Source organism: Fukomys damarensis, unplaced genomic scaffold (genome assembly GCF_012274545.1).
Source record: "Fukomys damarensis isolate Sample0158 unplaced genomic scaffold, DMR_v1.0_HiC HiC_scaffold_13, whole genome shotgun sequence".
NCBI classification, from domain to species: Eukaryota; Metazoa; Chordata; class Mammalia; order Rodentia; family Bathyergidae; genus Fukomys; species Fukomys damarensis.
In genome coordinates, this window is record NW_022900925.1 from 17,923,164 (window position 1) to 17,951,087 (window position 27,924).

Consider the following 27,924-nt stretch of genomic DNA (forward strand, 5'->3'; position numbering starts at 1 on the left):
TTTAAGGCAGGTGTGGCACCACTGAAATAAATCCCCAGTCCTAAAGAGTTGTGGTTTTTGTTGTTGTTGTTGTTTTTCCTTGGTACCGGGGATCAAACTCAGGACCTTGCACTTGCAAGGCAGGCACCCTGCCACTGAGCTAAATCTCCTGTCCCAATTTATAGCCCTTTTTTATTTTTTAATTTGAGAGACGCTCTTGATAAGTTGACCAGTTTGAGCTCAAACTTGCCATCCTTTTGTCTCAGCCTCTCAGAGTGTCACCTCTCAAACCTTTTAAACATTTCGTTTGAAACCTTCCCAAAGGTGAAATTCTTCATCTTTAGAGTAATAGGGTATATGAATGCCTCAAAATAGAAGAAGTATTGCCAAAACAAATAGAGATGGGGAGAGAATTTGCTGAAAATAAATTGGAAGTTGGTGAGGCTGAAAGATAGAGGAAACCTATTCTAGTTGGGAAAGTGTTTTATTTTGTGTTGTTTTTACCTTGGAAGACAGAGTCATTCTGGACTCAAACTCATGGACTCAAGTGATTCTCCTGCCTCAGCCTATAGATATATACCAAAGAGCCTGGCTGAATGCGTTCTATTCCTAAAACAATTAAGGTGAAATAACGGGGAACTGAATAAAAGTCAGTAAGGACACTCAGTTGATGGAGATCCCAGGTAAATGGGAACAATTAGAAATTAGAGGCGTCAGAAAATGGATGAAATAGAATATAGGTGATAGGTTGCAGTAATAGACAAGCTGTAATCTCAATCTCTCTCTCTTTCTCTCTCTCTCTCTCTCTCTATTTATTTATTTATTTGGGTTTTTAAAGACAGGGTCTCACTATGTAGTGGAGACTGACCTGAAACTCACTGTGTAGTCCAGGCTGGTCTCGAACTCACAGAGATCCTCCAGCCTCAGCCTCCCGAGTGCTGGGATTACAGGCATGCGCCACCACGCCTGGCTTTTTTTAAATTTTGTTTTATTGTTGTTGTTTATTTTTTTTTGTACCAGGTTAAATTTAAAACCTTGTGCTTTCCAGGCAGATGCTGTGCTGCTGAGCTAAATCTCCGGCCCTCTTTTATTTTGAAACAGGGTCTCACTGTGTAATTCAGGGTGGCCTTGAACTCACTGTGGAGCCCAGCTGGCCTTAAACACTCTATATATCCCAAGCGGGTCTACAACTTGCAGCAGTCTTCCTGCCTCAGCCTCCTGAATGCTGGGATTACAGGTGTGCACTACCACGCCCAGCAAAAGGGAATATTTTGAGGAGGGTCAGTTACTGTAGTAATTTTTTTTTTAAATTTAAACACCTTTTTTGGGGGGTGTACCAGGAATCGAACTCAGGATCCCTGCTTGTGAGGCAGGTGGTGGCACCACTGAGCTTCCCAGCCCTAAACACCATATTTTTTTATCATCTCTTGTATAAACTGAAGGCTTATCATATGTAGCTATTATTGTGTTGAGGTACATTCCTTCTATACCTGATTTGTTCAGAGTTTTTGTTTTGGGGTGTGCTTTTGTTTGTTTGTTTGTTTTGGTACCTGGGATCAAACTCAGATCCTTGTGCTTGGGAGGCAGGCATCGGAACTACTAAGCTAAAATCCTCAGCCCTTGAGAGGGTTTTTTTTTTTAATTGTGAAAGAATATTCTTTTTTAGTTTTTAAAATTGGCATGCTTGCAATATAAAACATATGGAACAATTCACAAATTTGTTGCCATGATAATCTCTGTATTGTTCCAATTTTAGTATATGTGCTACCAAAACAAGCTCGGGATGTTTGTTTTTGTTTTTTGTGTTTTCTTTGGTACTGGGGATCGAACTTGGGTCCTTGGGGTTGCGAGGCAGGTGGCAGAACAACTGAGCTAAATCCCAAGTCCAAGCACAGGATGTTGAATTTCTTGTTTGCTTGTTTGTTTGTTTTTTTGTTTTGTTTTTTGGGTGTTTTTGTTTTTGTTTTTGTTTTTTTGTACTGGGTATTGAACTCAGGACCTTCCGCTTGTGAGGCAGGTAGCAGAACCACTGAGCTAAATCCCCAGCCCAGGATGTTGAATTTTGTCAGATGCTTTTTATGTACCTCTTGAGATGATAGAATATTTTGTCCATCATTGTGTTAATGTGGTTCATTATGTGTATAGATTTTTTGTTGTTGTTGTTTGAAACATAGCCTTGCAGGGCCAGAGATTTAGCTCAGTGGCACCATGTCTGCCTCACAAGTACAAAGTCTTGAGTTCAATCCCTGGTACCAAGAAAAAAACAAACAAACAGTCTTGCTATATAGTTCAGGCTGGGCTTGATATCACTGTGTAGCCCAGGGTGGTCTTAATCGTGATGATCCTTCTGCCTCAACCTCTGGAGTGCTAGGATTATAGGTGTATACCAGCACCCTGAGCTCTACATGTATAGATTTGTCTATATTGAACCATCCTTGCATCCTTGGGATAAATCCTAGCAATCCTTTTAATGTGCTGCTAGATTCAGATTTTTTGTTTTTGTAGTACCAAGGATTGAACCAGGGCCTACACATTGAGCTATTTTTTATTTTGAGACATTGTCTTGCTAAAGTTGCCTAGGCTGAGCTTAGATTTGTAATACTCCTGCCTCAGCTTCCCAGAGTGCTGGGATTATATATGTGGCGGAACCACTAAGCTAAATCCCTGGCCTACCCAACTTCCTTTTTTAATACAAGATCTGTGTTGTCAGGCTGTCTTGGAACTCATAATCATCCTGCCTGAGTCTCCATGGTTCTGAGAAGTTTGCTAGTATTTTGTTGAGGATTTTTGCATGTATATATATTCTGTATTATATATTAACTAGGGAATTTTCTTATAATGTTCTTGTCTCACTTTGCTATTAGGGTAATGCTAGCCTCATAAAATGATTTTGGAAGTATCTCCTCTTCAATTTTTTGGAAAGGATTGGTATTAGTTGCCCTTATACTGTTTGATAGAATTCTCCAGGTTTCTTCTCAGTTTTGCTCTGAACAAAAACCCAAGTACTTAGAAGTAAATTTCTACCCAGTCTGATAATTCTCCTTGCAATTATGAATATGATTAAATGCAAAGGTCACTGTACCCTTCTGAGGTAGTCCAGCTTGAGTTATAGTGATCCCATCATTATAGGGCTTTGAAATTTGAAGGCTATTACATAATATAATGAAGAGCTACATGTTCTGGGATAGCCGCCCACAATACAGCCTGCTTATCCACGTTTTTAAGAACACTCGTTTTTATTCAGGGATTAAAGTACAAAAACTAAATGATACTTGTTTTTTTGTTTTTTGTTTTTTGTTTTTTTTTTGGTACTGGGAATTGGACTCAGGACCTTGAACTTGTGAGGCAGGTGGTGGAACCGCTGAGTTAAATCCCTATCCCTAAATGATACTTCCTTGGTCATCAGCGGTGGGGGTAAATAACTCTTTTAGTTTTTTTGCTTTTGTATATGATTTTTTACTGGGTAATAATTATAATTTACAGTTTTGTATCTTTTTAATATTATATTACATCATAAGTATTTCACATTATTCCGTGATCTTAAAAAATAACAATTATATAATATTTGATAAAGTAGATGAACCTCTATTCAATGATTCCTTTTTGAATATTATTTTGCTATTGCCCTCAACTGTTTTGTATTATAAGTAATATACTAGTCATATCCATGCATACAGATTTTTTGTAATGGTTTCCTTAAGATTATTTTTTTAAATTGGTGCATATTGGTAATACAGAATAATGAGATTCATTTTTGTATATTGGCACAAAAATATGAAATGTGTTGAGCATGGTGGCGTATACCTCTAATCCCAGGACTCAAGGATCCTGAAGTTGGAAGATTGCAAGTTTAAGCTCAGCCTGGCCTACCTAGCCAACTCAGTTTTTGGGTTTTTTTTTTTTTTTTTTTTTGGTTTTTTTGAGACAAGGTCTCACTATGTAGTTGAGACTGACCCCAGAACTCAGTATCTAGCAGGCTGGTCTTGAGCTCACAGTGATCCTCCTGCCTCAGCCTTCTAAGCCAACTCGGTTTCTTTACATTGAAAAGGGTTGGGGGAAAAAAAAACCAGGTTGAGGATGTAGCTCAGTGTGAAGGCCCTGGATTCAATCCCCACTAGCGTCCAAAAGGACAAAAATGAGTGCTTCACAAATTTGCATATCATCCTTGCCAGGAACTTTACAAGTATTTGCTATATTTTTCCAATTTTAGTATACATGTGCTGCCACAGTAAGCACAATAAACGTGTGTTTGTGTGTGTGTGTGTGTTGCTAGGGATTGAACCCAGGGCCTCACACATGCTAGGTAAGTGCTCTATCACAGCTCCATTGGCAGCCCTAATAGCTTATAATACAGTGTGAAAGTGGTAGTCAGGCTTTGTTTTGTTTTGTTTAGTGTACTGCAGATGAACCCAAGGCCTTTGTACTGAGTTACATCCCCAACACCCCCATTTTTTTTAATGTTTTGGAATTTTGACATGGGACTGTAGTCACTAAATTGCCCAGAGTGAGCTTGAACTCATGATGCTTGTGTCTCAGCCTCTCAGAGTGCTGCCCAGGCTTTTTCATTTTTTAATGCTGCAGATTGAACCCAGGGCCTTTGAACTGAACTACATCCCTAGCACCCCCCTTGAAATCTTTTGCAAATGTTTTATTTAGTTTTGTTTATTTGTTTTGAGATGGCCTTGCTATGCAGTTCAGGCTCGCCATGAACTCCCAATGTAACCCAGGCTGGCCTCAAACTCAGGATGATCTTCCTGTCAGCCTCCTGAATGTTTGGATTACAAGTGTCTACCACCATGCATGGCCTCTTTTTTAAATTTTTACACAGGATCTTAGTCTCTAAATTACCGAGTTTGAACTCATAATCCTCATGCCTCAGCCTCTCATAGTGCTGGATTCAGGATTATAGGTTGTATGCTGCCATGCCCAGGCCTTCACAGACATTTTTATCTCCTCACTCTTAGAGTAAAGACAGACACATTTGTTACCACTTATATTATGTGCTTCAGTGATACGAGTTTAAATGAGTTTGAGGACTGCACTTAGTTCAGTGGAGAATGGTCCCCTGGGTGCTTGTTATCACTTCTAGTGCCTTGCACATGTTAGGCAAGCACTCTACTGTTGAGCTACACCCCCAGGCCAAAGAAGCCCTCTCCTTAGGCAGTGACATCAAGTGGAAATCTGAATGAAGAGGGAGCTAGAAAGATGAGCAGTTACTGAGATAAGAATTTTACAGACTGACAGTAAGCCCTGAGGTGGCAGTGCATTTGGCTCTTAAAGGAGTTGCAAGGAAGAGAGCTGGAAGTAGTCAGCAAATGGGGCAGGATAGGTTAGAAGACAAGGTCAAAAGCCAAATGTAGTGGTTGGTACAATTATCTGTGATCCCAAAGCTTTGGGAGGCTGAGGCAGGAGGATCACAAGTTTGAGCCTAGCCTCTGGGCAACGTATCTATTCAGCAAGACCCTGTGTCAAAAATAAAACACGAGCAAAAGAGGGACTGGGAATATAAAGATTTCTAAAGTGTAAACATTCTGGGATCAACACCTAATACTAGGCTTTTTAAAAAAGGCAAGTGGCTGGGGATTTAGCTCAGTGGTTCCGCCGCCTGCCTCACAAGCACAAGGACCCAAGTTCAATCCCCGATACTGCCCCCCTCCAAAAAAACAAGGCAAGGTTAGAGAGGAGGTAGTAACAGATGATAAAGGATGTTGGGGTCCATATTAGGATTTTATTCTAAGTGAGATGGAAAATTAATTATTGAAGATATTTGAGCTACTGGAACTTTTAGTTTAAAAGCTAAAATACCTCTTTCTTCTGTGTTGATTGAGTGATACTTAGAAGGCCATTGTAGTAATCTAGCTAAAGCTGATGAGATGCCAAATGAGGTTTATTACATACATCCATGTTGGAAGACCCAGTTAAGAATACATCACTAAGCCAGGCGTGGTGGCGCACGCCTGTAATCCCAGCACTCGGGAGGCTGAGGCAGGAGGATCCCTGTGAGTTGGAGACCAGCCTGGGCTACATAGTTCCAGGGCAGTCTCAGCTACATAGTGAGACCCTGTCTCAAAAAAAAAAAGAATACATCACTAAAGCCCATTTCACTTGAGGCTCAGATATCATTATATGTTGCTTAATTAGGAAGACACTTTGTGAGATGAGCTTTGTTGAGTGATTTCCTCATTGTAGAAACAATATAGTCTTCTAACCCAAACTGTAGTCCAGCTATTGCTCCTAGGCTATCACACAGCATTTTACTGTGCTGGATCCTGTAGGCATTTGTAACACAATGGCACTTGAGTATCTAAACATAGAAAGGGTACAGTGGAAAATAATTTCAGGTACAGGCAAAAGCAATTTTTCCACTGAGTGTAGGTGCACGAGCCTATAATCCCAGTACTTGGGAGGCTGAAGCAGTATGATTGCTGTGCGTTGAAGGCCAACTTGAACTATATAGCAAGACCCTGTCTCAAAAAAAAACAGTTTTTCAGTTCCATTATGATTTAATGGGGCCACTGTCATATGCGTATTGTCATGGACTACATATCCTTATGGGACTACTACCCCCACCCTGTACCGGAGATCAAACTCAGGGACCTTGCCCTTGCCAAGTAGGTGCAGTGCTACTGAGCTACATCTCCGGCCCCTGGACTTGTTGTCAACTTAACTTTCTTTTCTTTTTTTGGTACCTGGAGATCAAACTCTAGTCCTTGCGCTTGCAAGACAGGTGGTGGAACCACTGAGTTAAATCCCCTGCCCTAAACTTCTTAACTTTCCTTGGAGTTTGTCCATGTCTATGTTAGGACTGTAAGGGAGAAGTTACTAAATAGAGATCAACATTCACAAGGGAATGAATTACAAGCAACACCTAGGCATTCGTCCCCACCAGAAGTCTTTATTTCTTGAGGCATGGCAGTTGGCACACTGTTCATCCTTGTTGTCCCTCCCACCAGTGATCTAAAAAGACTGAGTATCTGTGCCAGAGCTTTTGGGCAGCTGTGTTCTCATTGAGGCATTCAATCCTTAATACTTTCTGCAACTGCTATCTTAAACGCGGTTTGAGCAGCCTCTTTTACAAAGTGTCTTTTCAGCTACCTGATCTTGCAAGCTGGAATTCTCTGATGCTAATCATGACAAGGTAGGCCGGGCATGGTGGTGCACACCTGTAATCCCAGCACTTGGGAGGCTGAGGCAGGAGGATCACTGTGAGTTCAAGACCAGCCTGGGCTACATAGTGAGTTCCAGGTCAGTCTCAACTACGTAGTGAGCCTGTTTAAAAAAACAAACAAACAATCATGACAAGCTAGTATCACGCACCTGAGAGAGCCCTCTAAAGGAAATAAGGAGGTTTTGTGGTCTTTGTTTAGTATTTGAGTTTTTCTCCCCACTCCTTTTTTGTTGTGATCAAAACAACCTTATTATACCACTCTGATATCTGAATTTCACAGTATTAGAGAGCGTGTTCATGTACTCTACTACATTTTACTTACAGTATTTAAAAAAAGCTTATTCCTGGTACACAAGGAGGTTTTGTTCTTTTGTTTTTTAAACAAGATCTCTGCAGGTTGCCTGGGCTAGGCTCAGAATTGTAATCCTCCTGCCTCAGCTTCCCAAAGTGCTAAGATTACAGAGCTGGGCATGGTGGCACATGCCTCTAATTCCAGCACTTAGAAGACTGAGGCAGGAGGATAGCTGTGAGTTCCAGCCTGGACTACATAGTGAGTTCAGAGCCAGCCTGAACTACGAAGGGAGAGACCCTGGGCCAGGGATTTAGTTCAGTGATGCTACCACCTGCCGCCTTGCAAGCACAAGATCCTGAGTTTGGTCCTTGGTACCAAAAAAAAAAAAAAAAAAAAAAAAAAAGAGCTAGGATTACAGCTGCGGACACCATACCTAGTTTGCAGAGCCTGTATTCCTGAAGAACTTCACTAGAGTAGGGTTTTATGTTTAAACTATATATGTCTTGTTGATAAACATCACTGATAAAACCCATGCCACCTTGAAATACTATTAGGAATAATGCTGGTCAGAGTGGGCTCTTAGTAGCTTACTGCCTTTTTGCTTCAGTCTGAGAGCAGTGCTTTAAAAAAAAAAATTTCAGCCAGGTATGGTAATACACACCTGTAATCTTAGCACTCAGGAGGCTGAGAAAGTAGATCATCTTGAATTAGAAGCCAGGCTGGGCTACATAGTTAAATCCTGTCTCAAAATGATGATGGGGAGGGGAGGAATAAAAGTGAGTTCAGATTACCAGGGCAGAAGTGAGATTTTGGGTGCCCTGGAAAGTCATATACTTTATGTTTGGAAATGCCTGACTGCCTGGTGGCCTGCAGCCAGCTCAGTAATTGGACTGAGCCAGGCCCAGCATTTTCAGGCATGCTCAAACTACAGATATGCCTGTACTTTCTAGTTATTTTATGGTTTTGTTTGTTTAGTTGGTTGGTTTTTTTCTGTTTTTCTTTTTTTTATTGTTGTTTTGTTTTTTTGAGATGGTCTCACTATGTAGTTGAGACTGACCTGGAACTCACTTTGTAGCCCAGGCTGGTCTTGAGCTCACAGCGATCCTCCTGTCTCAGCCTCCTGAGTGCTGGGATTACAGGCATGCATCACCACGCTTGGCTTCTCTTTTTCTTTTTTGGTACCAGGGATCAAACTTGGGACCTTGTGCTTGCGAGGCAGGCAGCGGAACCACTGAGCTAAATCCCTGGGCCTGTTGGTTGATCTTTTTGAGACGGGGTCTTGCTGTGCAGTTCAGGCTGGCCTTAAGCTCACTATGTGTAGTCCATGCTGGCATTGAATTCCTGGTATGTGCCACTATTCCTGGCTTTCATTTATTTTATGAATAGGTTTTGTTTTTTTGTTTTTTGTTTTTTGTTGTTTTTTTTTTAGTTTTTCTTTATTCCACCCACACATCTGTGCAGACTGAAATATCATTTTAACTATAGTAATGGTTGGGAGCAAATTCTTACTAGAGATGAAGGTGTAAATAGATTTTCAGTCAACATGCTGCTAATTAAATTGCTTACCTTTCTAAACTGGGGCCTGTGTACCTTCTAGCTGATATCCCTAGATGAAATTGGTTGTTTCCTGTGCCCCACAACCATGTGTCTTATTCTTTCCAGTGTGAGCCATTGTCCCATGGTGTGTTGATGCTGGTCTGCCATGCTTGCCTGTCTGCCAGGGCCAGGGGACCTGTCCTTTCAGCTTCTTTCTCACACGCAGATGAACACTGGACTTCAGAAATGTAAGTAATCTGGATCCCCCGGGGAAGGGTTGTGATCTTTTGTTTTGTCTGTATGTGTGAATTATCCCAGAGGTGCATCTGGGGTGCACTGATCTGGAATATAATACCTTTAAGGTATTTGTCAGCAGAGCAGCAGGAAAGCCACTGCGAAGGTCCTGTCAGCAGTGGGAGACACTTTTATTATCAGAGAAATCCTCTTAAATATTACAATTCCCCATTGTATATGATCTTAATTTTAATTATTGCTGATAGCTTTCTGTTGCACAACAGAGGTATAAGGAGCTTTATAAGAAACATACCACCTTTTAGAAAGGTGTTTCATCTTGGACCCAGTGAGCAATTTAATGAAAATTCAGTCCAGTTTACTTATTGTATCTCCAAAATAATTTCATTCACACCATTGTATGTTTTGAATCTTTGGACCTTCTGCCATGGAAACAGTTCCCTTTGGCTTTGCTGCCTGCCTTCTAAGCCAACATGACTTCAGTCTACAACAAGTAAAGGAGTTTTTATACTCAGAATGTTTGGGAACTAGCTTTCTCAGACTCTGGGCATTTGCACTCATAAAACAAGATTGAGCCTTTGAGAAATGTTAGATTCCTGTCTTAATTGGTTGAAATTAGAACATTATACTTCCTATTTTCCCGGATCCCTCCTACTATCCCTACACTACAAGATGTGCAAGGAAAATATTCTCTCTCTGGCTCATTAACAGCCCTGTATCTGGAGTAGACCTTTCAGAGAAAAAAAGGTGAAACCAGTGAGGCAACCAGGTCTCCCATTAATTGGATAAAATGCTTCAGCACCTTACCTGAGTCCTTTATGACAGATGTTAGCAAAATTTTTCTGTAAAGGACAGAGAGGAGATGTTTTAGCTTTGTGGCTACATATTCTCTGTTACACCCACTGAACTAAGGCAGCTGTAGATAACATATAAACAAATGAGTGCAGCTATGTGCTAATAGAACTTTGGGAGGGGGGCTGGGGATGTAGCTCAGTGGTGCCCATGCCTGCCTTGCAAGCACAAGGTCCTGAGTTCAATCCCCAGTACCCCTCAAAAAAACACTTTTTTTTTTTTCTTTTACAAAAACACAGCAGCTAGACTTAACATACTGGGAGTAGAGCCAACTCCTGCCCTTTGAGATCATCACAAGTTAAAAATGGTCTAGTCTCAGGCTGGGGGCATATGTCAGTGATAGAGCACTTGTCGTCTAGCATGTACAAGGCCCGAGATTCCATCCCTATTGCTGCAAAGAAACCCAAAAGGTCTAGACCAATGATGGCAAACCTTTTAGTTTTTGATGAAAACAGGGCTGGGGATTTACTCTCAGTGGTGCTGCTGCCTGCCTCATAAGCACAAGGTCCCGAGTTCCATCCCTGGTACCAAAAAAAAAAAAAAACCCCACTGCAGCACCTGTCCCATAGGTTCACTACCACTGGCTAGACTTTTGGCAAAGCATAAGACTCAGAACCTATCTAGTTCTTAATTTTTCCACTGCTTTGAACCTTATGAAAGGACAAAGGGAAAGGTGACAGTTTTCTCCCTCCCTTCTCTCCCCACAGCCCCTCTTTTTTTTTTTCTTTCTTCTTTCTCTGTGCCTGCCTGACTTCCTTCCTTCCTTCTTTCCTTCCTTCCTCTACTTATTTTTGCTGTACTAGGAATTGAACCTAGGACTTTCACACTCAACTACATTTCCAAGCTTTTTTTTTTTTTTTTAGATAGTGTCTTACTAAGTTTCTAAGTTGTTCAGGCTGGGCTCAGACTTGCGATCCTCTTGTCTTATCCTCCCACAGTGCTGGGATTATAGGTGTATGCCAGCATGCCTGGACTTTATTCTTATTTTTTCTGTGCTGGAGAGTGGAACCTAGGGCCTCATTCATGCTAGGTAATAATTCTACCATTGAACTACATACCAGCCCTAGCTTTTCTCTTACTGAATGGTGATTGGGTGATAAAACTATATGTTTCATGGCCGTACACATATTTATATTAATTGCCTTGTGCCCAGTTCTGAGCTTCTGTAGACACATTTGAAGACATATAATACAATGACAAAGAGAAGCTCAGTTTCCTTCTTTCAGATTCCTTAGCAGACACTGATAGCTTCACCCAGAGATGTGCTATCAAGGGAAGAGCAATAACTGGGCATGGTAGTATACATTGTAATCCCCCCTATCTGGGAGGTGAGAATCACATGTTTGAAGCCATCCTGGGCAATTTAGCAAGACCCATCTCAAAAAAAAAAAAGAAAAAGAAGGAAAGAAAGAGAATTGCCATTTGCTGTGTGAGGGGAAAGGCAAATTGGCAGCTTTATCATGGTGTTGCCTTTAAATCTCCACTACCTTCTCCACATATATCCTCTGCCAACCACCATCCCTAAATGTGGGCTCAAGAATAGAGAAGGTAGGGCTGGGGATTTAGCTCAGTGGTTCAGCCTCCTGCCTTGCAAGCACAAGGTCCTGAATTCGATCCCTGGTACCTTAAAAAAAAAAGAGAGAGAGAAGTTGGCTGGGAATGTAGCTTAGCAGCAGTATGCTTTCTTAGCATGCGCCAGCCTTTGGGTTCAGTGCACACATGCACTGGAGAGACCAGTCTCCCTGGTTCCAGTTTCTCGTGTCCATGTGGGGGACAGTGTATTTGATCCCTAACGACTTTCTTTTTGTCATACTTAAATATACCCCAGCCTTTCCAAAAGACAAAATTTAATGGTACTTTTCAGCTTTCCTATCTTCTGTCCAAAATTTGTAAAAAAAAAAAAAAATCCTGTTGTGTGATCTGTAGCTGCTAGCATTAACCATTTACAGTGAAGATAAGATGGAAAATAGCTGTCTCCTTTGAAGAACAGTAGACATGCAGCTGCTTAGGACCCTGGCCCATCATCTGTAGTGACCTTAAAAATAAAGTCGTTTTGGGTCAGGGATTTAGCTCAGTGGTTCTGCCACCTGCCTCTCGGGCGCAAGGTCACAAGTTCGATCCCTGGTACCAAAATTAATAACTAAGTAATAGTTTTGTTTTTTAAGCTTCTTCTTCTTCTTCTTCTTCTTTTCCAGTTGTTGTTTTGAGATAGGGTCTCACTGTGTAGTTCAAGCTGGTCTTGAACTTACCATGTAGGTTTGCCAGCCTCAAACTCACGGCAATCCTCCTGCTCCAGCGTTCCAAGTGCTGGGATTACAATGGACCTTGACTTACGAACTCAGTTCATTTGAAACTCAAGTTGATTGTAAGTCAAGACTTTTCCCATAAGAAATAATGGAAATACCTATAATGCATTCCGAGCCTCCGAAAGTACCTCTTACCTACCCTTTTCATAATAAAAAAATATATAATAAATACATATATAATAAAAATGTATAATGTGCATAATTTGTCAGAAACATCAATAATTTTCCTAGTGTATTCACCAAAAAGTTATGAAATGTGTCTAGTTTACCAGAAACAACAATTTCATACTGTACTAACCATTCAAAGGAGGATACAAGAAGAGAGGATGAAGTGGAAGATGATTATTGTTTGGAAAGAGAGTCCCCTTCCATACAGATATCAGGAATCTGGATCTCTGGTGTCTTTTCTGTCCCTGATAGAGTTGGTAGCCCACTAGGACCTGCTTCTGGCTCACTAGGTCTCAACCTTTTCAGAACTAAAAAGTGGTCTAAGGTTGTCTGTTTCTGTCTTTTCTTTAACACTTCTATTGTATGACATGACATTGTCATTAAGCAAGTGAATGCAACGATTGGCTTTTTGTCTGTCTGGGTAGCTCTTCTCTACAGATGTTTGTAGCTCTGTCCTTTTTTCAGGATTTGTTTCAGAAGAACTTTGTTGCACTGATGGTTGATACTCCCCTCCTTTTCAGAAAGCTCCTCAGCTGCCATTCTCTGTTGCTCAGGCAGAAGTTGCTGGAGTTCCTCTGTAGACAGCTCCTCTGAGTGTGCCTTCACCAGTTTCTCAATATCACCATGTCTACCTGTGAGCCTATGGACTCCGCTATAGTGACAGTGTCATCAACCACAGGGTCAAATGAAAGCACCAGCTATTCTACACAGCCTTCAAAGTCTTTCTCCTGTATAATTTTAGGCCACACTTTCTTCCAGACAGATTTTGATGTCCTTACACATTGGCCCAGGATTTCTCAACCCCACACAGGAAAGGATGTTGTAGTGTTCCTTCCACAACATTTTAAGTGTTAAGTCTGTATTGGAGACCATCTGGAAGCACTTCAGGAACAGTTGATATATATATATATATATACACACACACATACATACATACATACATACACATACACATACATACACATACACATACACACACACACACACACACACACACACACACACACACACTTACATCCATACATACCAGGAATCAAACTCAGGACCTTTGCTTGCTGGGCAGGTGCAGCACCGCTGAGCTAAATCCCCAGCCCATAAGTCTCTTAAAGTTAGCTGCAACCTTCTGGTCTGTAAGCTGCAGTAGTGGAGTTGTATTAGGTAGGAGGAACTTGACTGAGAGCCATGGAAGTTCTTCAGCCAATTTTTCTTCCAAATCATATGGATGAACAGGAGCATTGTCCATGATGAGAGCCTTAAGTGGTATACCTTTGTTCTCTAGATATTTCTTAACAGTTGGACAGAAAGCTTTCTTGGCCCACTCAAAAAAAAAAAGTACGTTCAGGCTGGGGATTTAGCTCAGTGGTTTCACTGCCTGCCTTGCAAGCACAAGGGTCCAAGTTCGATCCTGGGTACATAAGAAAAAAGAAAAAGTACTCTCATTATCCAGGCTTTTGCATTAGATGTCCACATGACCCCTACCCTCTTCTTTATGACTTTAGGTTTTCTGAACATTCTAGGGGTCCTCAGAGTGATAAACCAAGAGAGAATTTAAGGTCACCATTGCCATTGGCACATGGCAATAAGGTTAGCCTATCCTTCATAGGCTTGTGGCCTGACAGTTTCTTCTTCCTGAATAATGTATGTTCTTCTGGGCATTTACTTCCAGAAAAGGCCAGTTTCATCACAATTGAAAACTTGATGAGAGCAAAAGCCATTTCTCTGTATCGTTGTTTCCTAGTGGTTTATGTAATTTTCAGCAGCCCTTTTATCAGCACTGGCTGCTTCACCTAATTATGCTCTGAACCCCAGTTCTCACTTTAAAATTGTGAAACCACCCCTTACTGGCATGAAATGTTTCACCATTATCACTTGTTGATGTTGATGGATTATCCTTTATGAGATCTGCTTTTATATCCCTAGCTTTTTCAGAAATTATAGGCTCAGGCTATAACCTGCCATCTGCCTTTAGTTTATCCACACTAATAGCCTTTCTCCCTTGTTCTACCTCATCTTAACACTATTGATTATGACTTACTACTTTTAGTAATAACCTTTAGGAACATTAACTTCCTTATTCAAATTTTTTTTCTTTTTCTTTTTTTGTATCAGAGATCGAACTTGGGACCTTGTGCTTGTGAGGCAGATGGTAGAACCACTGAGCTAAATCCCTGGCATCCTTATATAAATCTTTTGTCTGTAAAATTATCGAGATGGTGGATTTCAACACATACATATTAATGAGATCAGTCCCACAAATGCCATTCACATTTCTTTGCAGTTTTCCTTCTTTTTTGATTGTGATTGCTTTCTTTACCATCCCTTCCTTAGCTTCTTTTCTAGCTTTTTGGAGCCCATTTTGATAGCAATAATTGTAGCAATTATATAAAGCACTGACAAAATCACGTCTACAAACACATGCATTACACTGACACACATCAGAAAACACACTCAGGCCCAGTGTGGTGATGCACGCTTGTAATCCCAGCACTTGAGCAGCTGAGGCAGGAGGATCACTGTGAGTTCAAGACCAGCCTGGGCTACATAGTGAGTCCCAGGTCAGTCTCAACTACATAGGCCCTGTCTCAAAAAACAAAACAAAACAAAAAAAAAGAGAAAAGACACTCAGACTGATGCTTACATATGCTTTTCTGGCATTGTAAGTGTTTATAACTGCACAAGCGGCCAGCATATGGATATAACTCAAAATTGATTCTAGTCGTAACCCAAGTTGTTCATATGTGTGGCCTGTTGTTGAGGTTCCATTGTAGAAGTGTGTACCACTATATCCAGTAAAAAGCTTTGTAATAAACAATGGCTACTAGTATATCTCTGTGAGTAGAGCAGTTGCCTAGCATTCACAAGGCCTAGTTTTGTGATTTGGGGTAGTAGAGCCTAGTTTCACTTAGGAGTATGGCCTCCATGTGCATCCACTTAGCTATAAATGTCTCTAGTTTCTCAATCTTTATGGCTGAGTAATACTCTGTTTTATAAAAAAGAAAAACTGCATCTTCTTTTTCTAGTCACCAATTGATGGGCATGGTAGAGCCTACTTTCAGTCCCAGGGACGAAAACAATTTTGTGACTCTGCTGTTCAGCCTTTTCCTGAACCCCATCATTCAAAGGGTGTTTTTGTTTTGATTTTTTGTGGTGCTAGTGACTGATCCCACAGTCTTATGAATGCTTGGTAAGCACTATCTACCAAGCCCCACATCTCCAGCCTTTAGGAGGGCCTTATGAATAGCTGGAAACACAAAACTTAGGATCTGTGGAGTGAGTGATACACAGGCATTTATAGTTTAATATGCTTTAGAGTTTAAGATTTAGCTTGGGCTAGAGCTGTGCTTAGTGGCAGAGTGCTTGCCTGATGCTTGCCTAATATGTACAAAGCTCTGAGTTCTTAGAAAAGAAAAAAAAAGCTCTGGGTTTGATCCTTAGCATTGTAGAAAATAAAAAGTTGCCAGGCATGGTGGTGCACGCCTGTAATCCCAGCACTCAGGATGCTGAGGCAGGAAGATCGCTGTGAGTTCGAGACCAGTCTGGGCTACATAGTGAGTTCCAAGTCAGTCTCAACCACATAGTGAGACTCTGTCTTGAATAAACAATAAATAAATAAATAAACAAACAAATAAATAAATAGCTTGAGTTATGAGAGATGGACCAAGGGTCAAAAAATAGGATATGTAGCTTTTTGGCCAGCATTATAAGTTATCTAAGAGCTTCCCGGTTGATTCCTTCTGACACTTTTGCAGGGGGGGAGGGTAAAACTGACAATTGATTTTTCTTTGTTTTTTTTTTGTTTGTTTGTTTTTTAGACAGGGTTTTACTATATATTTCAGGTTGGCCTTGATCCCACTATGTCATCCAGGTTGGCCTCATATTCTTGGTGATTCTCCTGCTTCAGCTTCCTGAGTACTGGGATTGTGGGAATGTGCTACCACACCTGGCTAATTTTTCATTTTGAGACAAGGTCGCTCTAGGTTGGCCAGGGTCAGCTCAAATTTGTGATCCTCCTGCCTTAGCCTCCCAAGTTCTGGGGTGGTGCACGTCATTGCACCCAGATCAGTCCCTTCTTTTTTTCTTCTCTCTGACTTTTCTCTTTGTAGGGGAGACTATATTACATTTCCTATCTTTGATGTATAATTTTCCATAGAACAGGCTGGGTTAAAGAACACACTGGCTTTGGATGGGTCTAGAAGCTGTGGAGGCCACAATTGGGGATAGGTCAGTGCCCTTCTTGAACTGCTCTGGATTGTATATGCCATGATGTCATTTGCTTTGAGAATCTTCAGTCATTTTGGAACTCGTCTTTCTGTCCCATCTTCTCCTAGTGCTTCAGAAAATGTGATTTTTGTAATTTTTCCCCCTTAACTCCAAGCTTCATTTCCCTAGCTTAGGATCCAGGTATATAGTTTTGGCTTATAACGTATTTGCTATCACCAAACATGGTGTGGCATGTCTGTAAGCCCATCACTCAGAGAGGCTGAGGCAGGGTGATTGTGAGTTCAAGGCCATCCTTGGCTATATATTGAATTGAAGAATAGCCTGCACTGGGCTGGGGATTTAGCTCAGAGGTGCTACTGCCTGCCTTGCAAGCACAAGGTCTGGAGTTCGATCCCCGGCACCAAAAAAAGAAAAAAAAAGAGACGAAAAAATAGCCTGAATGACATGGTGAGACCTTGTCACAAAAACAAAAAGAAAAAAACACAACAGTCTGTGAAAATGACTGAAGTGATGGCACATGCCAGAAGACTGAGGCAGAAAGGTCACAAGTTTGAGCCCAGCCTAGGTACTTAGGGCCTGTGTCTAGATTTACAAACGGAATGAAGATGTAGCTTAGTAATAGGGTGGAAGGAGAGGGGGAGCAAGATAAATGTCTGAAATTATCCAGGGTCCTTAGTCCTCACACCATGTTTTAGATGACAGACTTGACCTACTTTGTGGCAGATACTTGGGGCTCCTGGGATAAATGCCACTCGCCTATTAATGCTTCTTTAGATGCCTGTCTGCCCCCTCGTGGAGGTGGCTGAAATAGAGAATTGACCCTATGACTAGATAAACTCATAGAGATACTAGAAATAATAGCTAAGATTTATTGAGAGCTTACCGTGTGCCAGGCACGTGGTTCAATGATTTTTAAATATCATTTACTTGTTTTGGGTTTTTGTTTGTGAAACAAGTTCTCACTATGTTATCCAGGCTGGCCGTGAACTCCTGGTGTAAAGCCACCTTCCTGGCTCATCCTCCTAAGTTGTTGGGACTATAGGTATGCACCACTGTGTCCAGTCATTTCATTCCTTAATAATTCCATATGGAAATTTTCAAGGTAAGGCACAGAAGGTTTGTCACTTTCCTGTGTCACATGACTATCAGTAACTGAGGTAGAACTCACGTTCAGGTCAGATTCCACAGCTTGTGTTTGAAACATACTATTTGTGCCCTCCAGATGCAGGTTCCTACTATATATGCCACTCATGTCTTCTGATCTTTAGGAGGATAAGCAAGGACATTTCTAAGAAGGCTGGATTCAGGAAAAGTTTTTTCCTTTCACATCCTGAGCTAGACAACCATGCCTTCTGCCACATTTAATGCTCCGGCTCAAGGCCAGGGCGTCCTACAGTTGAGGATTCTTTATCAGTTTGCTTTGTCCTATCCTTAGGCAGACTCAACCAAATGTACTGTCCTTGGACAACTATTAACAGTTGTTGTTCCTGTTCACACAGCATTTTCCTGTTCACAGAGTTTCTTGATCTTGGTAATATTTATGTGAGGTAGGAAATCAGGTATCATTTCTCTTGGTGAGTGAGGAATGAATGGCTGAGACTCTCAGGCAGAGAAGGAAGAAGGAAGCCAGTGCTTGAATCTAGATCTAACTTTTTTTCTAACAATAGGCTCCCTATTCTCTTATTCTGTATTAGTGACAGTGTTGGTGCCAGATATTTATAAGGTATGTTTCTTTGTTGTTGCTGTTTTTTTTGTTTTTGATTTTAGTTTTTGAGACAGGGTCTTCTTTCGTAGTTCAGGCTGGTCTTGAACTCACTATGTAGCCCAGGTTCGCTTTGAACTCACAGTGATCCTCCTGCTTCAGCTTCCCAAGTACTAGGATTACAGGTGTGCACCACCATGCCGGTTTAAGAATGTTTTTTCAAAGCTATGCTATCTGCTGTTAGTTAGCTGTGCAGTTTGGGGGAATATGTTACAGAACAAAGAAAGGTGCCCGTCTAACTGTGTGATAAGAAAGTATTGAGAAACAAGTAGGGTGTGGTGGTGTATATCTGTAGGCCCAGCTACTCAAAAAGCTGTGGCAGGAAGATTACTTGATCCCTGGAGTTCAAGGACTATTTGGCCAGCATAGTGAAGTCCCATCTCAAAGGAAAAAGGAAAACATTGAGGTATACATATTTTGTTAAAGGTTAAGCTTAAGTGTGTTTCATGAAGGTGGGTGGTACTGTATTTCCAGAGTGTAACCTCTTTCTTACTCAGCATACTCATCTCATCCTTGGATTTTTTCTTAACAAAGATTCTGTACCCTTGAGTTCACTGTCCCCACCCTCATTTTTCGTTAATTCTGAGTCCTTTATTTGACTGCCCTTTTTATCACTGTCACTATCAGGAGAGGCAAGACAAAGAAACTATAATCAAAATGACTGAGTGTCCCATTCCATAAACCTGGGTGAGGCTAAGCTGCCCTTTCACTTCTGCTGGGAAAAAGAGTTTGTGGCCAGCCTGGGCTACTTAGTAAATTAGACCCCAGCCTCAAATGCATAGTGAGACTTTCTCAAAAAACAGACAACAAAGGGCCCGGGATTTAGCTCAGTAGTGCTGCCTACCTCGCAAGCGCAAAGTCCCTATGATCCCCAGTACCAGAAAACAAACTTGGAACAAAGAACTGTTGCTGCTTATTGTACCACTCTTTAATTTGGATTTCAAAGAGTAAAGCCTACAGATATGGGTAGAGGGAAACACAGAGGTGATGAATAGAAAATTTCTGGGCCTCTCTACCTCCCCCTTCTTCCTGACCTCAGTCAGTTATCACCATCACATTCTCTTTTTTTTTTTTTTTTTTTTTTTTTTTTTTTTGGTACTGGGGATCAAACTCAGGTCCTTGCACTTGCAAGGCAGGTGGCAGAACCGCTGAGCTAAATCCCCAGCCCTCACATTCATATTTTTAAGACTTCCCCCAAATCAGACATTTTCATAAACACTTAAATTTTTTTGTAAGTAAAGTTTTATTAGAACAGTCACACCTACCTGTTTATTATATTATATTACATGTAACTGCTTTCACAGTGCAACTCAGACTTGTCTGGTTAGGGCACAGATCATAATGGCTTGCAAACCCTAAAATAGAAGTAGCTCGAGCCATTTGTCCACCCCCGTGTTGAATTATGCTGAGTGAATTTCTGGCCTTGGTAATGCAAAGAACCCTTTCTCAGGATGATTCCACTTGTATCTTTGCTTTTACTCATCAGTATAAGAACAGGCTGCCTTCACTTTTCTCTTTGAAAGGTTCTTGCATATCTTTCCCAGTTCTTATATTTGTCTCCCCATATGTGGTTACATTTCTTGCCCCCTAAATTCATCTATTATTTTTAGAGAGAATATTTTTTGGGGGAGACAGGTCTCACCATGTAGCCCAAGCAGGCCTGGAATTTGCAGCATTCCTCTTGCCTCAGCCTGTTGAGTACTGGGATTACAGACACTAGACTCATTTAGAGAGAATCTGTTTTGTTGTTGTTGTTGCTATTTTTGAGCAAAGTCCTGTTGTATAGCTCAGGTTGGCCTTGAACCCAAGCTGATCCTCCTGCCTCAGTTTCCCGAGTACTGGCATTACAAGCATGTGATGCCAGACCCGGGTTGTTTTTTTTTTTTTTTTTTTTAAGACAGTCTCCTACAGTTCAGGTTGGCCTCAAACTTTCAGCATTTCCCCTGCCTCAGCCTGCTGATTGTTAGGACTACAGGTGTGCACCACCACGCCTGGCTAGAGAGAATTTTTTTTTTTTTTGGTACTGGGGATTGAACTCAGGTCCTTGTGCTTGCAAGGCAGGCAGCGGAACCACTGAGCCAAATCCCCGGTCCCTAGAGAGAATCTTAAACAAATTTTAAATTTGTAGACTGATATAAACATTTAATTTATGTATGAGCATCTATTCTATACACAGAAAATAGAGCAGGCTGTTGAATATGTTGGAGACATCTACTAAGTACAAGGCATTGTACCAGTATTTGAAAACACAGTTTTTCCTTTCTATATCTTCTACGTGCTCAGATCAGCCTTCTCAAGCATGGGACCAAATTTCTGTGTCCCTCCTGGAGTTGAGCTTTCTTTTCCTGCTTCCGAGAGCAGCAGTTTCTAAGCAGTTGTTGCCAGCTAACCAGCAATGCCACCAAACACAGGCAACTATGCCCTTTTCCTTCTAATACACTCACTCATCTGCTTCTATTCCCATTGATGCCAGTGATGCCCAGTGACTTTGAATGGAGTCCCCTTTGGGCCAAGGCCAGCTGAAGCCACAAGCTGGGCATTCAGCAGATTAGTCCTTGGTCTGTCCTGGCTGCCTTCTGCAAGGGAGGAAGTAGGGACAGAGTCAGCTAGCTGAGCCCAGGCTCGCAGCCAAGCCCATTTCCTTATGCTTTGGGCAGATTGTGTACTTACTCATTCAGCAAGCATTTATTAAACACCTTTTGTGTATACCCAGGAATGACCCCTCCTTTGAGAGAAGGAGAACAAAGCAGAGACCCCTTGTAGGAAAGGGGCATCCTTAAAGAGCTCTTGTTTTGGGGAAGCTTTTCCTTTTTGACTGGAAGCCTAACATCCGCTGGAGCTCCTTGATGGGAGGCACCCGGAGGTAGGAACAAAGAGACTACTAACATTAATGAGATGCATTGAGTGGGTATTTCCGCAGTCTCTAAAGGAAGACAGGTTTTTCCTCTTGCTTTTTGGAAAGTGACAGCTAACATGGACCAAATACAGACTATTTTTGACTCCGCGGACTCAAAGATGCTCTGAATCCCTTCTTCCTAATTCCCTCCCTCCTGCTCTGTCATTTATTATCACTTTCCAGCAGGCAAATAAATAAAGCCTTTTGATCTTCACCCAGTCAGGCACCAGAGTAAACTGTAAACAAAAGTGAACTTGTGACATAGGGATGGGAAGAGATGTTGGCAGCTTCTTCCTCTGCTCCTGAAAAAAGTATCTGTCCTGTCTACTGTGCCAGGTGGGCATGGTACCCAGCTCCTGAGGCACAAGGGGAATGCTGACCCTCATTGGCCTGCAGACTGAAGCTTAAGTCACTCTGAATATCCTCTTTATCAGTATCATGAAAAGTCCTAGTGGCCCCAAAAGCACTGTCACGCAATCCTGCATAGAACCTTCAATCCCCATGCCAGTTTGGCTAGTAGGCACTTAAGAGTTCCACATAGCAGAAGAATTCTTGGTTATATCTGAAAGAATTGGCAGATTCTGGCTCTCCATGATATGGGACTTTGCTGGATGTGGTGATACACACCTGTAACCCCAGCTTGAGGCAAGAGGATTCCCATGAGTTAGAGGCCACCCTGGGCTAATCAGTTGAAGGTCAGCCTGAACAAAGTGAGACCCTGTCTCAAAAAACCATAAACCAACCGGGTATGGTGGCACATGCCCATAACCCCAGTACGGGAGGCTGAGGCAGGAGGATTGCTGAGTTCAGGGTCAGCCTATACTACAAAGAGAAACCCTGCCTCAAAAAAACAAAAAGCAGGCTGGGGTACTCAGCCTGGTACTCAGTGGTACTGCCACCTGCCTAACAAGCTCAAGGTCTCAAGTTCGATCACTGGTACCACAAAAAACCTAAAAATAACAGCAACAAAAAAGAAACTAGATGTGGTGGCACACACCTGTGAACCCAGAATTCTGGAGGTTGAGGCAGGAGGATCACAGTGAGTTCGAGGCCAGCCTGGGCTCCATAGCAATACCTTACCTAAAAAGTGGGGGGGGGGATTTATGAATTTACTTCGCCATTGTGTTCTTTCGTTACTTCATTTATAAAATGGAGATTGTGAGCATACTTGCCTCCTGTAGCAATAGTGAGGAAAACTGAGAGACTATTCCTTGGCACAGGGACTGGTGCTCACTGTTTGTCCTTATTAAATGCCACCAGTACTTGTTATTGTTGGGGCTGAGGCTGGATCTAGAAAGAAGGCTATCAGAAACCCTAATTTTCATGCCACACCCTCAACAGGGGACTCTAGAAGGGCTGGTTGGCTTGGCACTGATGAGCTCCCTCCCTCTTTGCTCTCCCTCTTCTCTCTCTCTTTCTCTCCCTCTCCCTCCCTCCCTCTCTCCCTCCCTCGCTCTCTCTCTCTCTCTCTCTCTCTCTCTCTTTAGGGGACACTACACAGAAAATGAGAACTGCTCACTATCCTACCCCAGCCGAATTGGACGCGTATGCTAAGAAGGTCGCAAACAACCCACTGACTATAAAAATCTTCCCCAACAGTGTGAAGGTTCCCCAGCGGAAACACGTTCGTCGTACTGTGAACGGCCTCGACACATCAGCCCAGCGCTACAGCCCCTACCCGACTCAGGCTGCCACCAAGGCAGGCCTGCTTGCCATTGTCAAAGTGCCAGCCAAAAGCATACTCAAGGACTTTGACGGCACCCGAGCCCGGTTACTCCCTGAGGCCATCATGAACCCCCCAGTGGCACCCTATGCTACTGTGGCACCCAGCACTTTAGCCCACCCCCAGGCCCAGGCTCTGGCCCGTCAGCAGGCCCTGCAGCATGCACAGACCCTGGCCCATGCCCCTGCCCAGACGCTGCAGCACCCTCAGGGTATCCCGCCGCCACAGGCACTGTCTCACCCTCAGAGCCTCCAGCAGCCTCAGGGCCTGGGCCACCCTCAGCCCATGGCCCAAGCCCAGGGCTTGGTCCACACTCAGGCCCTGGCCCACCAGGGTCTCCAGCACCCCCCCAACCCCTTGCTGCATGGAGGCCGGAAGGTGCCAGACTCAGATGCTCCCCCGAATGTGACCGTGTCTACCTCAAGTATCCCCCTTTCGATGGCGGCAACCCTGCAGCACAGCCAGCCCCCGGACCTGAGCAGCATCGTGCACCAGATCAACCAGTTTTGCCAGACGAGGGCAGGCATCAGCACTACCTCAGTGTGTGAGGGCCAGATCGCCAACCCCAGCCCCATTAGTCGCAGTCTGCTCATCAATGCAAGCACGCGGGTCTCGACCCACAGCATCCCCACACCAATGCCTTCCTGTGTGGTCAATCCCATGGAGCACACCCACGCGGCCACAGCCGCACTGCCTGCTGCAGGCTCTGTCAACCTGCCCACAGGCATCTCTCGAGCCCCTGCTGGCTACCCTAGGGACCTCAAGTCAGTTGCCTGGAACCAGCACCAGCTGGCCCACCTACAACAGATGTGCAGCGAGGCTGGTGGGACACAAGCCCCTGGCCTGGCAGGCAAGCACGCAGCAGGACGCGAGTTGGCAGGGCCTGGCTTTGTGGGCAAAGCCCCTGCTTACCCGCAGGAACTCTGCCTGGCGCAGTCCTTCCATCTGAAGCCACCCCTGGAGAAGCCGACCCCATCCCCACCAGTCAACGGCCTGGCAGCCCCACTGGCCTATCCTAATGGTCACTACTTTCAACCCCTATGGAACAACATTCTGCCCACTCCCAATAGCGACAGCTCAGGGTCTCAGGACCTTGCCATGCCTTTCCACGGCGGGCAGGCCACAGGTGCACCCCTTGACTGTGCAGCAGCTCCTGGGGCCCACTACCGAGCAGGGACTGGGGGTGGTCCAGTGGCAAGCCAGAACAGCTTGATGCAAACAGTGGATTACCTGAGTGGGGATTTCCAGCAGGCCTGCTTCCGAGAACAGAGCCTGGCCGTGCTGAGCAAGGCCCACCGAGCCCCTGGCAGCCGAGCCCCTGACCCCACAGATAGTCGAAGTCTTCATATTCAGCATCCGGGGTATAGATAGGGAGGCGTGGTACTTTCCTGAAGCAACATGTCATACATTGCCCTCCTAGGTTTAGTCTTACTTTTAAGTAACTGGATAGTTTCAAAGTTTCGCTGCTCCAGTGTGATCATTCTTAGATGTCTAAGGAAGGGAATGTGTCAGGAACTAAAGTGAGGCAGAAGTCCTCCTCTTATCCTCCCCTTCAGCAACTTCTGTTTTTATGTTAGAACCTAACTCATGCCCTAGGCTTTTCTATTCTCCACTGCCTGCCTGTGAGGCTCTCCACCTCAGCCATCTCAGACCATCCTCCCATCTTTTCCTGAACCTCTGCCTGTTTCCCTTAGAACTGGGGTATGACTAAAGGAAGGGGCCTACGCCCCTAAACTCTAGGCCCTTTGACTCTCTCTTTGGGATTAAGAAGCCAGACTTTCCAAGTGCTCTGGAAACTTAATTCCTTATTCACCCAAAGATCTCAAATCAAAACTAACCCAATCTTCATCTCTTCCCAGCTCCTTTCCCTTACTCAAGGCCATAGCCTTGAAAAATGGAGAAAAACACTTTCTGTTGGTGTCTTGGTTCCTGACTCTCCTTCCAGACTTAGAGAAATGCGGTGGGCAGCTGGCATCCCAAGATCCGGTCTCACTGTTGTCTGTCTCCTAACTTAACTGCTGTTATCCCTACCTCCCCTCTCCCATCAAAAAAAAAAAAAAGCAAAAAAAGCAAAAAAAAAAATAATAAAACTACCTTGAGAAATTAGATAGATGAGGGATGATCACATTGGAGTTTGAAATTAAAAAACACCAAAAAAAATTTTTTTAAAACGCATTTGGTTCTCCCTACACTGGCTAAGAATATTGCTCTACACTGTATGTTTTAAATGTCATGTTTCTGTATGAATGGAGTGAGTTTGAGTAGCAAGCAGTTTGTATGAGTGGCCCCACAGATACATTGACCCTCTTAATCACCTCCCTTTGCAGCCCCTCAGATTAATGGAGAAAAAACAAAAACACAAAGCCTTAAGCTCTTTGAATTCTCTACCAAATGAGCATAGTTGTAATCTGCTGGAGATGGGCCTTTATTGGAAACAGCCCCTCCAGCCCCTGCCCGTTCTTAGAGCACTCCCTGCATCTGCTCCATGCTCTGTCTCATTCCTGAGTGATAATTAGTTGGCTAGAAATATAACTTTTCTCTGTAACTTCAAACTTAGATTATATTTTATTGTAAATCTTTGCACCCCTCTTCAGTTAAAAGATGCAGTTGGGCTCTGACTTTAAAAAACAAAAAAACAAGCCCTTTTCCTCGTTTGGGGGAATGTGAACTGATACTTAAAGTTTTGGGTTCTGTTTACTATCCACTCTTCCTTAGCCAGAAATTCTCTAGTAATCTGAAGCAGTGTGACTGAAGACCAGTTTTTAAATTATGTGTTGGCAAGTTGCCTTATGTTAACAAAAAAAGCCTGATTGTGTTATGCCAAATGATAGCAACATGAAATTCTGATTTATTGTCCTAATTGTTTTCCTGCGGTCTGTGAACACTGGTACCTCCCTGTTCCTGAACCCTCAGGAGCCCCTGCAGCTTCTGGTACAATGCCTTCTCCCCGGGTGTTGACCACCGTCTTTCCCAGGGTCCCCCTCCAGGTCCCACTTTTTGGAATCAAACTTACAGAGCAGTGCTGTCTCCCTTACCTCTTGCTTGGCGTCCAAATCAGATCTTGCGGAAATCCCCCCCCCCAAAGCCTCTCCCTGAAGGGTGAGCTGCCATTGTAGGAAACTGGACCAGGCACTAACTTGGCTTTAAGTCAGCCCATCTCCTCCTGTGTAGGGGTGCAAGTTTCTGAAGCTCACTCCCACCCCTAGTCTGCATGGAAAATGTACTGACCCCCCCCCAAATTGCCCTCACCTCTGGTGTGAGATGTTTCCTAGTTCAACCTGAATCCCCCTGCCCCTCCGCCAGCCAACCCCTAACCAGCAATAAGGGTCCAAGCCAGGACCTCCTATCTATACTCCTTGCCTCCATCCCACCACCCCTAGGTAAAACCTGGATTCCCCACTCTGTCCACATACTGTAGCATTCATTCTCCATCTCTCACCTCACCCGTGGTGGTTTATGGGCGTGATGGAGTTTTTAAGATAATTATAAATCAGTAAAGAGAAAAAACTCACCTTTTTACCTTGTCCTATTCGTTTAATGCAGTGAATATTTAAGGTGGTTTTTTATCTAGAATGGGACTGATACCTTTGTGACGGTGGTAGGGCAAGGCTAGACGGTTCATTCAGCAGCCCTGGTGGTGGTTGGAGGGAGGTCCCACGTTTTGCCAGGGCCTCTGTACAGCGATGGATGAGTATGGTAACCTTTCTTCCTCCAACACTTTGAGGGTCTCCAATGGGTAGAGGTAATGAGTGCTATAATATATCATGAAACTGCCCAGCCCTTTGTGATTTGAATAGTCTTGTGCATCAAATAGGAACACCCCCCCCACTTTAATCTACAGGGGAAATAAACCAAAAGAGATATTTGAACTACCCTCCCTTTTGTTATTTAGGTCAAAATTTGATGGAAGTAAAGATTGATCCTACAGGATGTAGGATTCTGGGAAGATGAAAAATCCTTGGTGTCAAGACTTTAGCATGTAAAGGGCCAGGGATTTGGCTCAGTGGTTCCTCCGCCTGCCATGCAAGCACAAGGACCCGAGTTCGATCCCCAGTACCAAAAAATAAAGTGTGTAGCTTTCTGAACACAGGTGGAGTTCAAATCACCCTTCCCTCCTCAGCCTCCCCTTTTATGTGGGTGCCCTTTTGTTAAAGTGCCTCCTTTATTCCTCCTGCCACCCTAGGAAAGCCCTCTATAGGTCACACTTGCAGTCTGCTCAGGGCCAGAGTAGACAGTGATTCCTGGGCTGAGGTAAATGTTTGGGGAATCCATCTCCCTGTGATGCAGAACTTGGCCCAAGTTCCACAAAGTATGATAGCACTGGAATGAAGACCAAGCCTGCTAGGCTGGCTGAGAGGGGTTCAGGTGCAAGGCCTCGTTGAGATGCTAGAAGGGTAGTTTTGCATCTTGCCCACTAGAAGCAGCTCCTTTGCTAGAACCCATGGTTTTCTCTGCCAATTTCCAGGCATCACTGTACCGAACTGGTGAGAGACCACATGACCTAGATGAACCCCAGTCTTCTGAAGAGAATACTCTAGTGCTCCACAGGCTGGCTGGCTCTGGTTCAATCATTCTGTCACCCAATAGAGGCCTTTTCACCTCCCTCTCTGGGAGAAAATATTTGCCCATGAACTTACCTTTACAGGTAAATAATTCCCATACATTGGGCCTCAAGGTGAGGCAAAAAGAGTAAGGTACTTTACACTGATTAATTCACTTAAGTCACTACAACAAAATCTAGGATATGAGAACTCATTTTACCAGTGGGG

The 27,924-nt window shown here is 43.3% G+C and overlaps 1 protein-coding gene across 7 annotated transcripts in view; it reads left to right on the forward strand.

Moving 5' to 3' along the window:
* Window positions 1-26,209, forward strand: part of Fam222b (family with sequence similarity 222 member B) — a 69,966-nt gene extending 43,757 nt beyond the window's left edge. For 4 of the 7 annotated variants that reach the window (XM_010642284.3, XM_010642283.3, XM_010642286.3 and 1 more), the window contains 2 exons: window positions 9,102-9,223; window positions 22,920-26,209. In XM_010642284.3, the coding sequence (XP_010640586.1) occupies window positions 9,142-9,223; window positions 22,920-24,526 (1,689 nt within the window). In that variant the 5' untranslated portion in view covers window positions 9,102-9,141 and the 3' untranslated portion in view covers window positions 24,527-26,209. Of the gene's footprint in view, window positions 1-9,101; window positions 9,224-22,919 lie in introns of those variants that run through there. The other 3 variants (XM_010642287.3, XM_010642288.3, XM_010642289.3) reach the window with 2 other exon arrangements.
* The last annotated feature ends 1,715 nt before the right edge of the window (window positions 26,210-27,924 follow it).